The sequence below is a fragment of the Emydura macquarii genome, unplaced genomic scaffold, assembly GCF_026122565.2.
Source record: "Emydura macquarii macquarii isolate MOO-44397 ecotype Brisbane River unplaced genomic scaffold, CSIRO-AGI_Emac_v2 contig_3671, whole genome shotgun sequence".
Taxonomy (NCBI): Eukaryota; Metazoa; Chordata; order Testudines; family Chelidae; genus Emydura; species Emydura macquarii.
Genome location: NW_027133808.1, coordinates 6,057,562 through 6,072,869, shown reverse-complemented (window position 1 = coordinate 6,072,869; position 15,308 = coordinate 6,057,562). Strand labels below are relative to the sequence as shown.

Here is a 15,308-nt window from a genome sequence, read left to right as displayed (position 1 = left end):
CTAAGGTAGTTGGTATTCAGAATTTTTGCTCAACCATTGATGAGTATTAAAATCACCATGATTATGTTGTTCTGTTCACCACAGAATTTGCAGTACTGATCAGTTTGCAAGTAGTATTATGTGGGAGATTTTTAAAGGCACAAAGGACCCAATTCACATTGAAAGTCGAAGAAAGTTGAGCTCCTAACTCCCTTTTTTGCCTTTGAAAAACTCCATCTGCCACCTCTCCCCCCAAAAATCAAAGCTTGAGGATGGCTGATGAGTTGATACTATAAGGACTTCAATAAAGAAATACTCTTTTCTGCTTTAATAATTGCATTTTAGAAAGATGAGGTTTTAATAAACGTTCTAATTCTTTGGAGGAAAAGGAGAAAACAGACCCAAAATAACTAATTCTGGAACAGAATAGAAGTGGTAAAAGCTGTTAATTTTGCAACTACTGAACCTTATTTCCTGTATGTTCTCTCTAAATTAATCCTTTCTCATGTTTTACCTTCATTTCAGGATCCCTACAGATCTTTTGGTCTGCCATCTATTGGTAGATTGTCTCAGTACCAAGAACCACTACATGTTTCCAATGTAAGTAACTTAGGCTCTGATTTTCTTAGGTGCAGAGAACTTCAGATCTTCACAGGTGCTTAGTCCCCCTGATAGTCAGGCCCTTAGGTTCTGTCATTTGTTAAAAGTGGCTGTGCAGAGTTAATTGTGCTAATTTAAAATAAGATATAAAATAGTACAGTACTAGCCAAATTGGACTATAAAGCTATAGAGTTTTTTGTTTTGTTTTGGAATACTTGTTTTTCATGTGTCAGTTTAATCCTTTCAAACAAGCCTGAAATATAAATATGCTGTAGCACAAATAGCATAATCAAATGTTGAATTAACTCTTTAACTGCAAGGGACTGAATGTTCTAAAGAGAAGCTGAACATTTGTTCAACTGTAAAAAGCAAATGCAGTTTGCTAAAGGCTGCGGATTTGAAAAAAAGTGATTACACATTTCAGTACGTAGTCTAACTATGCAGAATGGCTGCTTAACAAACAGTTTTCTGCTGCATGAAAAGAACAGGGACATCTCCTTTCTGTATAATCAAAGTATAAGTAATAAATCCACCGTGTCAGCTAGTGGAATGACAAGGCTATACCATCTGTGAATATGATTAATTCAGTCTGATTACTTGCATGGAAAATAGTGAAAGATTACAAGAGGAATCCTAAATTTGGAGATGTTATTGGATATATGATTTATTTCACTTCTTAAATTGTTTTTGCCCATATGCTTTCTAAAGGGACCTGACCCTTTCTGGGCTTTAAGGCTTCATGCTGTGTTCAAAGCCTGAAAGCAGAAGAAAAAATTGTAAAGATTTAACAGGCATTATGTGATGTTAAATAGAAGATAAGAAAACAAGTATCATGGGATGTATCTAAACATTTTTTAATGAAACAAAGAGTGTATTAAATAAGAATTTATAATGATTACTCTAGTGGTTGTTAGACGTTTTTATCATGTTGTAATAGCTAACAGGATGTCAAACATTTTGCCCTTGCAAGTTTTTGCAATTTGCAATTTTCCAAACGTGAGACCTGTTGAAAGTACAAGTGATAATGGACAAACTATACCCCCTACAGTCTTTGTCCCACCAAATCTTTCTTCAATTAATGTTGCAGCAGGAGTTTTATGTAATAACATTTGCGCTTGTGAGCCATCCATAGAAAGAAAAAACAATTAAAATGCCTTAAATGTTCTGCTTACTGCTGTTATTTGCTTGTGTGAATGTTGCATGTCAGCTAAATGGACCACGGAACAGATAAAGTGATTGGGTGCAGGAGAGTGCACACTAAGCTTTGTCTATCATTATTGCTGGGAGCAATCAAATTGATGCCAGCAGGACAGTAGACGCGTTGACAGCTGTAATTATGTATCTCCATGGTGATCACTTTTGGCCTGTCATGGAGGCCCACAAGTCCCCTCCCTTGCAAGCATTTAATCAGATTGGGCTGTCACTTGTCAGGTAGACAGGGCGGGCTGGGAGTTGTGCTTAGGGGGAGAGGTGAATTGAAAATGAAGGGTGGGAGATGGCTGATAGTTTCACGTGGCCCATCGTGGTACTGAAGAAAGAAATTTTAATTATGCTGGAGGCTTCAGAGAAATGGTTTGAGGATCTCATATAGAGTAGCTGGGCTGTTTTCTTTCTGTTTACTCTTTGTCCTATTAAAAATAGCTCTTCTATTTTTTATTTCTCAAACCATATTTTTGGTCTGTTCTTCTGTGATAGCAGAAAATGTGCAATACTGGAGATTAATTTGTCTTCTATGGATGTCACATAATTAAGAATAAAATGAATTTGACTGAAGAAGTTGAATATTCTATTGAAGCTCTTGGTGCTTTACTATTTCTTTCATAAATTCCTGTTTTCAAAAGGTAATAAGTTGGCTGTAAAATTTTGCTCTGCATTGAAATTTCACGTAGAAGGTCTCAGCTTAGGAGTGGGTATCTTAGAAATATGATTTAAATTAATTTGGCTGGTTTTGAAGTTAAAGGAGATAGGGGTGTGTGGATGGATGTGTGGACGGAGGAAGTGAAAAGGGGACTAGGAAAGTTAGGAAAAGAAGCACCGGGGAAATGTTTTTCCTATGCTCTAAGAATTCTATATTGGGTTTGATAAATATTTTTTTAGATGTACCAGCTGCTAGTTCAGAATATGATTTTTAGGGCTAGTGAATATTTAATTAAAAAAAAGCTTAAAATGAGGTGCCTACAAAGAAATAAGTATCAAGATTGTGACAATAGACATTATTAATACTCTTGCACATTGTAGCAAACTGGCTGTGCTGCAATTGACAATAAGATTTGAAGAGCTCCAACACCATTCTTTGCTAATGTGATCAGCAATCAATTCTTTAAGGGTACCTATGTCTATATAGTCTGTGGGAGTGAGCCTCTCAGCTCGGGTCAACAGAGTGGGGCTAGTGGGGCTTGTGCTAGAGCTCTAAAAATAGCTGTGAAGACAGCTCTTCGAAGTTGTGGCTGGAGCATGGGCTATGAAGCCAAGGTAGGAGAATAGGTTTATCTGTCCCTTAGGCCCCAGTATTGCAATGAACTATGTATGGTGGAACCCTCTGTGCATAAAGTTGGTGGTACTCCATGCTGCCAAAGTAGTCTGCCAGTGTACTGCTCATTGGAGGATTGGAGACATAGGTTTTCCTAGAGCACCTAACATTATAATATAGTAACACACAATGGCATCACAGTACTGGATCACTTTTATAATACCATTGATATGTGGGCTATGAAAGGATCTTGAATTGTATACTTCCTTGAATATTTTTTTAAATACTGAGAAAAGGAAAAGCAATAAATAAAAGTAATTCTAATAAGTATTACTATTATCTATCAAGATAAACCCACTAGAATAAGGATCTTCTGAATAAAGGTTTCATTAAGTTCTGTTGCACACTGTAGTTTATAAGATCACCTGTTATCAGCCTCCTGATATACCTAAGCACAACAGGGAGAGTTGAAGATGGTAAAAGTGTTTTTTTTTTTTTCTGCTATCAGTTTGTCATTTTTATTCAGTTTTTCTGTGTTCATTTGATGAAGATTAAATTCTAAAAGGAATGAAAGCTTTCATTATTTACAAAAAGGCTCCAGGTAATTTTTTTCATAATTTTATGACATTTTAAAGCAATTTTAAAGAACTTTTTCAGTTCCTCATTTTTCAGTTCATTTCCCTTTTTTAAATTAGTATGGATATAGCTGAATACATTACATATAAGTGTGTGTATACAGAATATACAGTGGAAGCATGTAATGGAGAGCCAAAAAGTTCTCCCACTAACAGCCAATCATTGAACTTCTTTTGGCCAAAATCAACACTGGCAGAACCAGGGGCTACTCCCGTTTGTGTTAGGAGCAGTTGCATCTTATTTCCCATTTGAATTTGGCCCTTTATATGTTTTCTTGTAAAATTGGAATAATATTTATGTACCCAACAGGGGTGTTGTAAGGATTAATTACTTTACATCTGTGTTGCTTTGAAAATTAAAAGTCCTTTGTAAATGCCATGTATTATTAGAACATGTTCACAGGTATGCTACATGTTATACAGTATACGTGTATGTACTGTGCAGTACAAAAAGCATTATGGTGCATATAGGAATCAGTCTTAACTGGCAGTGGGATGGGCTAGATATCTTAATAGTTCTTTCCTATCTGTGTGTGTGAATGTATTCACTAATACATATATGTATATGTACAAATGCAGAGAGGAAGGATGACTTAGTAGTTAGGTTATAAGAATGGGAAGCAGGAAATCTGAATTCTATCCCTGCTCTGCTACATGTTTCCTTAATGACTTTGCTATGCCTCATCATCTGTACAATGGGGATAATAATGCTACCTACCTCAGTTGTGTTGTAGGGCCTAACTCATTGCTTATAAAGCAGCTTGATTTCTTTTAATGAAGGTGCTGTTGAACTGCAAATACAAATACGTTGGGCATACATTAATAAATATTCAGTTAAAGTGTTTAAAAGAGAAAACTATATAATTAAACCCGTGTCAGGATGTAGTTCTCATTGAAGAAAGAGAATAAAACTACTAGGATATCTTTTAGGTCATTTGGATAATAAAGTCATCATCATGTCCTCATGTGGATTCTATAGACAAGAGGTTTTACATGTGGTCCCTTGGTAATTGTCTAAATTAAAATATTAAAGGCCTAACAGCCGTTGTCAACCTTTTTCTGCCATGCTGCAATCAGATGAGCTGCTGTTTTATTAGAAAGGTTCCTTTCCACAGTTGAAGATTTAAGTGTTTCTAGGTCCCACTTGCCACCCCCTTTATAATGTAGGATATAAAAGCCCTGGTTTTTCAGCAACTTCAATTGGATTCCTCTGTCCTTAAGATCCCTGGGATGCAGTTATCAGTCTTGAATTATTCTGATTAGTATTTTTTTAAAGTGCTTTAGATTCCAAAGCTCAATAGCAACAATTTAATAAATATTTATTTCCCAGAAATTGCTCATTTTTAAAGTTTTATATGGCTAACCTCAATGCCACACTGATGAAATCAAACTGAGAGATGAAAACAAGAATCAGCAATATACTAACTGACTTGTTGGCTGGTTAACAGCAATCAGTTTCTTCAAAAGAAATTGTTGAACTTGTGCTATTTTTTTTCCTATGAAAATTGCGGAATCAGAGCTTTAATTGGGGCTGTGTCCTTACAAAGCAAAGCCATGGAAAAAGCTGTGTAAACATTAAATCCCCAGGGGAAGAGCAGCGACAGAAAAAAATGTTTTACAGTCGAGAGGGTGAGGCAGAAAAGGAAAGTGTTACAGACATGAAAGCAACGGGACTAGTATTCCTATAGAGCTGATAAGCAGAGCTCCAAAGTTCCTGCTGAATGAGCCTTAGTTGTGTCCCTACTGGAGCCCTCAGAAGGGTTATAGTGGGACACGAGGGATGTGATTACATACATACTCAGAGAAGATGTGATTACAAGAGGCATCTTTCATGCCAGGTGTCAGATGGAGGAATAATTACAACTGTATTTTATTACAGTAATTAAGTCAGAGTTAGTTGCAGTGAGAGTTCAGATTTAGAGTTGTATAACACAATATACATTGATAGAGTGATCCAAAACTAAATCTGTCTGCATTCATGTTTTTTTAAAGGAAAGAGTAATTCATAGGTATTTTTCTCACAGGAGGGAGGGAATTTTCCAGCCCTTTGTGGAAAAGAATATTTTACCTTCTTGTGAAACTTGTCATGTTTAAAAGTGCGAGATGTATGTTCTATCTGAGGTCAAAACTTGGTGTTTGTTCCTCTGTGAATTACATTTGCTCCTTTTTTATTTTTTGAAGGTACGTGTTGACAGTGGCATACAAGAAGGAAGTGATATTAGCATTTATTATGATCCCATGATCTCAAAAGTGAGTTGATTTTTTTTTATGTTCTAATATATAAAATACTAGTTTTAGATACAAGAATTTTAAATGGAGAGCTTTTTAGTAATGAGCCAATATTTCAAAGCTGCTGGATGTGATATGCATAAAGGAAGCATGAAAGAAATTAAAGGAGGCTATATTGAAAAGAAGCTTAATGTGGGAGAAAATATATAAATATGTCTGATCTCACACAAATTAATTTACCCTTTTACTTGTTTTTTGTGATTATTCTTGTTTAGTTTTCTGATTCCTAAAAGCATTTTAGTTTAAACAAGGTCCTGTACTCTTACAGATTTATCCCTTGTCAATCTAACTTCTCTTTGATTTTCTGATGAAATTATAGGGCTGGTAATCCCTGACAAAAAATGTTGTTAAATAGTAGTTAACATTAGAGAGTACATTTCAGTAATTTAAGCGTAAGATTGCTACCAAGGACATTACAGTTAGTGTTTTTAACAAGCCAAGAAATTCAGAATTAAACTTACAAGAAAGCAGAATCTTAAGAAATATGGAAATTCACAGCATTGCTGACCTTTACTCGAATTTTCTGTGTGGCTTCAAGAAGAATAGAGAGTCAGATATAAACATGCTTAAATCATATAAAGAAAAAGCTTGGTCTTCTGTCTCTGGATACCAGAGGGTTGAGAGGCCTCTGTCTTGTATTACTGTTTTGGGGAAGGGCTCCAGTAGACATACAGTAATATGTGCAAAATGATTTCTGTAAATAAAAAATCTATACATATGATGCTGTGAAGATTTTTAAAAAAAATTATTATATTTTAGACATAAAAACTGAATTTTTATAACTGACTTAAATACCTTTGTTTTTAGCTAATTACATATGGCTCTGATAGAGCTGAAGCATTGCAAAGAATGGAAGATGCTTTGGACAATTATGTAATTCGAGGTAACTACAGAAATTTGGGTTCCTAGTGTGGTAGGCTGGCATCTATTTCAAGAAAACAGCTTGAAAATGTAGTAATTAGCAAATTGAGTAAAGTTCCTGCTTATTAAGTGCAAATTAAAACAAGGAAAGCTTGTGTTAATTAAGCTGAGTAGATACATCAAATCTAAAGAGACTTCATTTTTTCCTGCAGCATTTTTAGTTGAAAGTAATTAATTAAATAATTTAATTTAATTACTTTCCAAAACTGATTAGAGCTCTCACAAACTCATGGTAGATCCTGCATTTATTATCCTGTGAAATTCAAAGGCAAGTATATCGTAAGACGTAATCATTCATCGTACCTTAGTACTTCTACTGTGTTCCTATAGTATAGTACCGCAAGCCTGTGTTGGTTTTTTTTCATTCTAAAGGTTTGTGCTAGCGCTGAGGGAATACCATAGCATGCAGTTTTGGACAGTATTTCGCACCTTAGATGATGATAAATATCTGTTTCAGCTCTCTTCCCATGCCTACGTGTGAGAAGCAGATGTTTTTCTTCAGCTATTTTATGGAACATGGATGAATCTGCCATGATGGATCTTGACTCTTCTCCACTCTAAGATCTGTAGAAGGTCTTTGCTTCTCTAAATTCCAAGGAGAATACGGGGAGAAACACTGTCTTGGGGGAAATTTTGTTCTACGCTCCAACCCCTGAAGGCCCTCAGATAAAGAGAGAGAAGCTATGTGGGGAGAGCCATCAGGATGATGGATTAGGTTACCTCTTTAGGAGCGTGGCTGAGAGAAGGAGTTACTTGCTCCTCTCCCAACTTGAGATCCTGCTGGAGGGTTTCTGTTTTTGTCCCTTCTCTCCTGGTTCCTGAAGAGGATAGCACCAGGAGTTGAGACGCGGGACTGAAACTACTACACAGATCTTCTCTCAGCCACGTAGCAGAGAGTTAGAGGAGTGGAAATGCCTCACCACCTAGGCCAGTGGTTTTGAACCTATTTATTGGTGTGGGCCACATATGCAGCTTTCTATGTTATGTGGGATGCATCCACTAAATATATATGCTCCTGTAAATCTACCAAAAAAAATGTTTAATATAGTGCCCATCTTCAGAAAAGGGAAGGAGGAGGATCTGGGGAACTACAGACCAGTTAGCCTCACTTCAGTCCCTGGAAAGATCATGGAGCACATCCACAAGGAATCCCTTTTGAGGCACTTTGAAGAGAGGAAGGTTATCTGGAACAGTCAGCATGAATTCACCAAGGGCTAGTCATGCCTGACCAACCTGATTGCCTTCTATGATGAGATGACTGGCTTTGTGGATGTGGGGAAAGCAGTGAAGATGATATATCTTTACTTTAGCCAAGCCTTTGATATGGTCTCCCATAGTATCCTTGCCAGCAAGTTAAAGTAGTATAGGTTGGTTGAATGGACTATAAGGTGGATAAAAAGCTGGCTAGATCATCGGACACAATGGCTAATGATCAATGGCTCAATGTCTAGTTGGCAGCTGGTAACAAGTGGAGTGTCCTAAGGGTTGGTCTTGGGGCCAGCTTTTGTTCAACATCATCTTCAATGATCTGGAGGATAGAGTGGATTGCGCACTCAGCAATTTTGCAGATGATACTAAGCTGGGGGGAGTGGTAGATACTCTGGAGAGTACTGATAGGATACAGAGTGACCTAGACAAATGGGAAGATTTAGCCAAAAGAAATCTGACGAGGTTCAACAGGCAGAGTCCTGATTTTTAGGACGGAAGAATCTCATGCACTGCTACAGACTCGGGATTCACTGGCTAGGCAGCCGTTCTGCAGAAAAGGATCTGGGGTTTACAGTGGACAAGAAGCTGGATATGAGTCAACAATGTGCCCTTATTGGCAAGAAGGCTAACGGCATAGTGAGCTCCTTTAGTAGGAGCATTGTCAGCAGGTCGAGGGACGTGATTATTCCCCTCTATTCGTCATTGGTGAGGCCACATTTGGAGTATTGTGTACAGTTTTGGGCCCCCCACTACAGGAAGAATGTGGTCAAATTGGAGAGAGTCCAGTGGAGGGCAACAAAAATGATTAGGTGGCTGGAGTACATGACTTATGAGGAGAGGCTGAGGGAAGTGGACTTGGTTAGTTTGCAGAAGAGAAGAGTGAGAGGGGATTTGATAGCGGCCTTCAATCCTTAGAGGGGAGTTCCAGGGAGAATGGAGCTAGGCTGTTTTCAGTGGTGGCAGATGACGGAACTAGGAGCAATGGTCTAAAGTTGCAGCCAGAGAGGTTTAGGTTGGCTATTAGGAAAAACTTCTTCACTAGGAGGGTGATGAAGCACTGGAATAGGTTACCTAAAGAGGTGGTTGAATGTCTATTCTTAGAGTTTTTTAAGGCTTGGCTTGACAAAGCCCTGAGTGCGATGATTTAGTTGGGGTTGGTCCGGCTTTGAGCAGGGGGTTGGACTAGATGACCCCCTGAGGTCCCTTCCAATACTAATCTGTGATTCTATGACTCGTTATCTGACAGCAGTGCAATTCAAATCAATATATTACCTTTCATTTCAACACTGACAAATGTCTACCAACAGCATTTTAAATTAGCAAAATAAGTCAAAACATTAACTGTTAATACTTGGGAGTGGGGGTGGATGAATCAACCAGTTTCTGTACAATAGTCATGATTGTTGTGGGCTGTTGACCACTGCAAGATAATTGTGAATCTCTGAACTCAGTGCTTTAAGTGGCCTGAAAAAAGTCTATGGCAATTCCAGCTGAAATAAATGTTCATGCACTTAGTAGGGCAGCGCTTAAAATACACCATTTTAAATTCTTTTTTGCCAGGTCTGTGGCCTCTTACCACTCTGCCCACTTTAAGCTTTGCCTGAGCTGGGCCCACAAATCAGCTACAGGGTCAGCAGTATGTCCTCCTCCAGGGTGCTGTGCTGTGCAGCGGGCGGTGTGCAGGGTATGTGGTACACAGCAGCTCTGTGCCCCGTGTGCCTCTCACCTGGACCTCATCTGAGATGGGGTAGAGCCCTGCTGGGGCGGCCGCGGCGGCTGCTGTGCTGCTGCGGGGATGCTGCATGCCAGGCTCCCGCTTCCACCCCCATCTCCCTTCTTTTCTCATCCTTTCACCCTTTCCCTCTCCCTTGCCACCTACCCCATCCCTTCTTCCTTCCTCTCCTGCTGTCTCCTGCCCCCTCCCCCTTCCGCCAGTCACCGATCCCCTTCTCATTTCCCTGCCCTATCCTGTTCCCCTTCCCCACTGCCTTTTTCTCCCACCCTGCTCCCTTCCAACAGAACTGTTAACATGCACCATGTCCTTTTTTTAGTTCATGGGGCAGTTAGAGTGTAATACATTAGAGTGCTCTACAGTTGACACCCTTGTGTAGACTTCATTGCTGTACTGTATAGACAAACCCTTTGAAGTAGTAGACATTTTAATTAAAACTTTGGGTTCAAATTTAGAGTTTGTGTTTCTGACCTCTCCCTTCTTTACAGCCTTATTCAGATCCCATAAGAAAAAGACATGACAAAAGCAGAACTAAGGGGAAAAAATCAGAGTTTTGTTTACCAGAGTATCTGAGGAAAAATGCTAATAACTTATTTCAAATCAGCACTGGGATGTCTTTCAATGCTTTTATTCCAGTAGTTACCCATGCACCTCTGCTGTTGTCGAAATAGGCAGGTAGGTGTGCAAGAGCATAGTGAAGATTTTGATTTCCTTGATTTGAGGGAGAAAGTTGAATATAATCATTTGGCTAGATGCTGATCACCAGTGACTTCAGGAAAAACTTGGATGTTCCACAGTGTGGTTGGCTGTGAGTTCACAGCTGTCTCAGCTCACGATTGCAATAATCTACAGTTCCATTCTTTTAAAGTGCCCCAACTCAACAGCAAAACAGCAATGTTGCATCAGAACTGGAGACATTTAGTAAAGTAATGGATTTGAAACCTCCTTCCATTAAAGGGTCCATTCCCTAGTACTGTGTTCCTCTGTTATCTGATCTTCGATACCCAGAGATTTGAAGAAAGAAAACTTCAGAGAAACTGTTTCATTCTTGCACCTCTAAAGATACCTCTTCTTCTGAGCCCATTTTCCCCATGTGATAACTGTGTAATTCCAGTGCCTCAGATGATCTGATGGCTTGACAACTTTCTAGCTAAAACCTTTCTCTACAGTTTCAACATATAAATCACTCTGGTAGAGAGAGGTGAGGAAAGAGAGATCTAGACCATTTCCCTTTCCCTTTTCCTCTGCTTATGCTGTGACTTCTCTTCAGAGAAGAAGAAACTAATCATTCCTGGGCTACCTGAGCCCCTCTTGCACTAACTCTTTAAGGTAAAAGCAAGCAAGGAAAAATGCTCAAAGTTTGGGTGAAATCCTATCCCCTTTGACTTTAATGGGAGTTTTGCCACAGACTTCAATAAGGCCAAGATTTCACCCCTTATGAATTTTCTTCGGTCATTTTTTCTTTTGCCTCATGAACTCACCTGCTTAACTTCGAATTGTATGCCTTTGTCAGTTTCCAGCACAAACTTAAAACTGTATAAAGGTTGTTACTTTCTTTTGTTTAGCTATAAACATAATGCATTACATGAGAAGTTAGAAAATTGGTATTATTTATAAGAGAGAATCCAAGACCTCATAGACTCTAAGGGCAGAAGGGACCAACATGATCATCTAGTCTGACCTCCTGCACAATGCAGGCCACAGAACCTCACCCACGCATTCCAATAATAAACCTATAACTGAGTTACTGAAGTCCTCAAATCATGGTTTAAAGACTTTAAGGTACAGAGAATCCACCAGCAAGTGAGCCGTGACCCATGCTACAGAGGAAGGTGAAAACTCCCCAGAGCCTTTGCCAATCTACCCTGGGGAAAATTCCTTCCCGATACCAAATATGGTGATCAGTTAAACCCTGAGCACCTGGGCAAGACTCACCAGCCAGACACCCTTCTCTGCACCTGTTCCAGTTTGAATTCACCTTTCTTAAAAATGGGTGACCAGAACTGCACACGTTATTCCAGATGAGGTCTCCCCAGCACCTTGTATAATGGTACTAGCACCTCCCTTTCTCTACTGGAAATACCTCGCCTGATGCATCCTAGGACTGCATTTGCTTTTTTCACGGCCACATCACATTGGTGACTCAGTCATTCTGTGATCAACCAATACGCTCAGGTCCTTCTCCTCTTCTGTCACTTCCAACTGATGCTCCCCAGCTTATATAGTAGAAATTCTTGTTATTAGTCCCTAAATGCGTGACCTTGCACTTTCCACTATTAAATTTCATCCTGTTTCTATTACTCCAGTTTACATGGTCATCCAGATCTTCTTGTATGATATCCCAATCCTTCTCTGGATTGGCAATGTCTCCCAACTTAGTGTCATCTGCAAACTTTATTAGCACATTCCCACTTTTTGTGCTCTGGTCAGTAATAAAAAGGTTAAATAAGATTGGTCCCAAGACCAATCCCTGAGAAACTCCACTAGTAACCTCTCTCCAGCCTGACAGTTCACCTTTCAGTATGACCCATTGTAGTCTCCCCTTTAACCAGTTCCTTATCCACTTTTCAATTTTCATATTAATTCCCATCTTTTCCAATTTAACTAATAATTCCCCATGTGGAACTGTATCAAATGCCTTACTGAAATCTAGGTAAATTAGATCCACTGCATTCCCTTTGTCTAAAAAATCTATCTTCTCAAAAAAGGAGATCAAGTTGGTCCAGCACGATCTACCTTTTGTAAAGCCATTTTGTATTTTATCCCAATTACCATTAACCATTAACTTGGTGTCCTTAACTACTTTCTCTTACAAAATTTTTTCCAAGACCTTGCATACTAATGAGGTCAAACTAACAGGCCTGTAGTTACCCGGATCACTTTTTTCCCTTTCTTAAAAATAGGAACTGTGTTAGCAATTCTCCAGTCATAAGATATAGCCCCTGAGTTTACAGATTCATTAAAATCCTTGCTAATGGGCTTCCAATTTCATGTGCTAGTTCCTTTAATATTCTTGGATGGAGATTATCTGCCCCTTTGCGCCGTGTCGTCCATCATCGTCCGTCCGTCCGTCGTCGTCGTCCCCCTCCGCCCCCGCTCTGCTCCGACTTAGTCTCATTAAGCTGTTTGAGTTTGGCTTCTACGTCGGATGTGGTAATTTCTATCTTCATATCCTCATTCCTATTAGCCACCCTACCACTATCCCCAAACTCATCATTAGCCTCATTGAAAATGGAGGCAAAGTATTTGTTTAGATATATTTGGCCATGCCCAGATTATCCTTAACCTCCACCCCATCTTCAGTGCTTAGCGGTCCCACTTCTTCTTTTGTTTTCTTCCCATTTTTATGGCTATACAACCTTTTACAATTGGTTTTAATTCCCTTTGCAAAGTCCAACTCTACTTGACTTTTGGCCTTTCTCACTTTATCTCTACATGTTCTGACCTCCAAGAGGTAGCTTTCCTTGCTGATCCCTCCCATCTTCCACTCCTTGCAGGCTTTCTGCTTTTTCTTAATCACCTCTCTGAGATGCTTACTCATCCAGCTTGGTCTACAACTCTTGCCTATGAATTTTTCCCCTTCCTTGGGATGTAGGCTTCCAAGCCTCTTCCTCCTTTAGATCCATGAATTCTTCAGTCCAGTCCACTTGCCCATCTAATTCCCTTAATTTTTTAAAGTTAGCCCTTTTGAAGTCAAAGATCTCCACTTTAAACTTGCTAATCTTCTGGTTTGAAAAGTGTTCATACAGTTGTTTAGAATGCCTGTATTTTGTAAACTAAAGGACGCACATTTTCCTTTCCAGGTATACTAGATACATTAAACATATATTTATTTAAAATTTAACATGCAGATATTTTAAAAATCTGAAATTTTCTTAACTGACTTTCAAAACATTTAGTGGGAATCGGGCTATGCTTATTTGATAAAGACTGTCTAATGACAGAAGTGAATACCATTCTAAGATGTATCCTTCAAAGTTCTCCTTCCACAAATATGTTTACACTCATAAGAGTCACAGTAATCTCAGTAGGTATCACTTCATTATAATAATGATTTTATTAAAACTGCTTTAGGAAAATCTGACTTGATCTATGTTTTCAATAGGATTTAAAATTCTTACACTGTACATACCTATGAAGAAGATAATCATTTGAATTACAAGTAATAAGCAGGTAATCGTTTGAATTACAAGTAACTAATTATTGTGTATGGAATTCCCATACAAAAGAGAGAACATTTGCCCAGAAATAGATTATGGTATGGGATCCAAAATTTGGCACTTTACTTCGTTGGCTGGCGCAATTTGGAAATGTGATGCTGACTCTCCCAACTCTCTGAAGAGTGAGCAATGATTTGTAAATCCACTCTATGGACGTGAATAGTGAAGATTAAAACAGCTCTCTGAAGTAATCCTAGCTGCTGTCCTCATCATTAAGGTCTCTGTCACAATGAGGTTTCAAAGGATGCGGGAATTTTTGCAACAGAGACGCTGTTGTGCTCTGTCAGTTAAGAGTGATTATGAGTGTGGAAGGTTAAGGGATATAAAACAGGGTTAAGGGGAAAATGCATTGTGCTGTGAAACTGCCATCTGTGACCTGGATCTGGTTACTGACCTGGAAGAGCCCTGTTGTGGTCAATAAGCTACACAGGAACAACAAAATAGCACTTACATTTTCAGGTGTTCAATACACAACATGCAGTTTTAGAATGTTTTACCATAGGGCACTACGCAGGTAATTTAGATGCCATGATATTGTGTACGGTAAGCATAGTGCTTAAATAGTTTGTGAAGTCTTGTAGGGTTTTTTCCTTCATTGTAAAAGTCAAATTCTACAATATTCCTGGAGTATAAAATAAGTCTTCAGTGAGTCTGCTGGCAAGAGTGATATTCCAAATTCTGTTATGGACGTGGTGTGTAGCTGTAGGCAAATAACTTTAGATCCCCATTCAGCAAAGCACTTAAAATGTGCTTAAATTAAGCATTTGCGTAAGTCCAGTTGGCTAGGCACTGTCCCATAATAAGGTTAGGTCATGCCCCAAGTATGTAGTGTATTTCTTTCCTGTTTTCCCTATTAAATGTAAGCCTTACTATGTCACTTTTTTATTATAATGTAACAAAGTCAGAATCTAAAGGCATTTCTATGTGAGAAAAATAGGCGCTGGTATAACAGCATCAATTTATTTACACTGCCAAATGCCCAATATAAATTCACTGTGCCACTGTAAAATGGGTTTTACACCAGTGCAATTTCATCCAGTAGATGACTGGAGTAAACTGCTGATGTAAACACTGCTTTATATCAGTGTGGTATATTTGCAGTGGGGATTTGCATGAGAGTAAACATGTTGACATGGTTACACAGCTCCTATTTCTCTCATAGAGAGGTCATTGGATTCTGATTCAATTGCATTAAAAACAAACAGTGACTCATAAGGTTTATATTTAATAAGAAAAATGAGCATTATACCCCC

The 15,308-nt window shown here is 38.7% G+C and overlaps 1 protein-coding gene across 8 annotated transcripts in view; it reads left to right on the top strand.

Moving 5' to 3' along the window:
- PCCA (propionyl-CoA carboxylase subunit alpha) overlaps positions 1–15,308 on the top strand; it is a 415,109-nt gene that overhangs the window by 180,307 nt on the left and 219,494 nt on the right. For all 8 annotated transcript variants that reach the window (XM_067536816.1, XM_067536817.1, XM_067536823.1 and 5 more), the window contains 3 exons: positions 505–579; positions 5,866–5,934; positions 6,781–6,856. In XM_067536816.1, the coding sequence (XP_067392917.1) occupies positions 505–579; positions 5,866–5,934; positions 6,781–6,856 (220 nt within the window). The remainder of the gene's footprint in view (positions 1–504; positions 580–5,865; positions 5,935–6,780; positions 6,857–15,308) is intronic.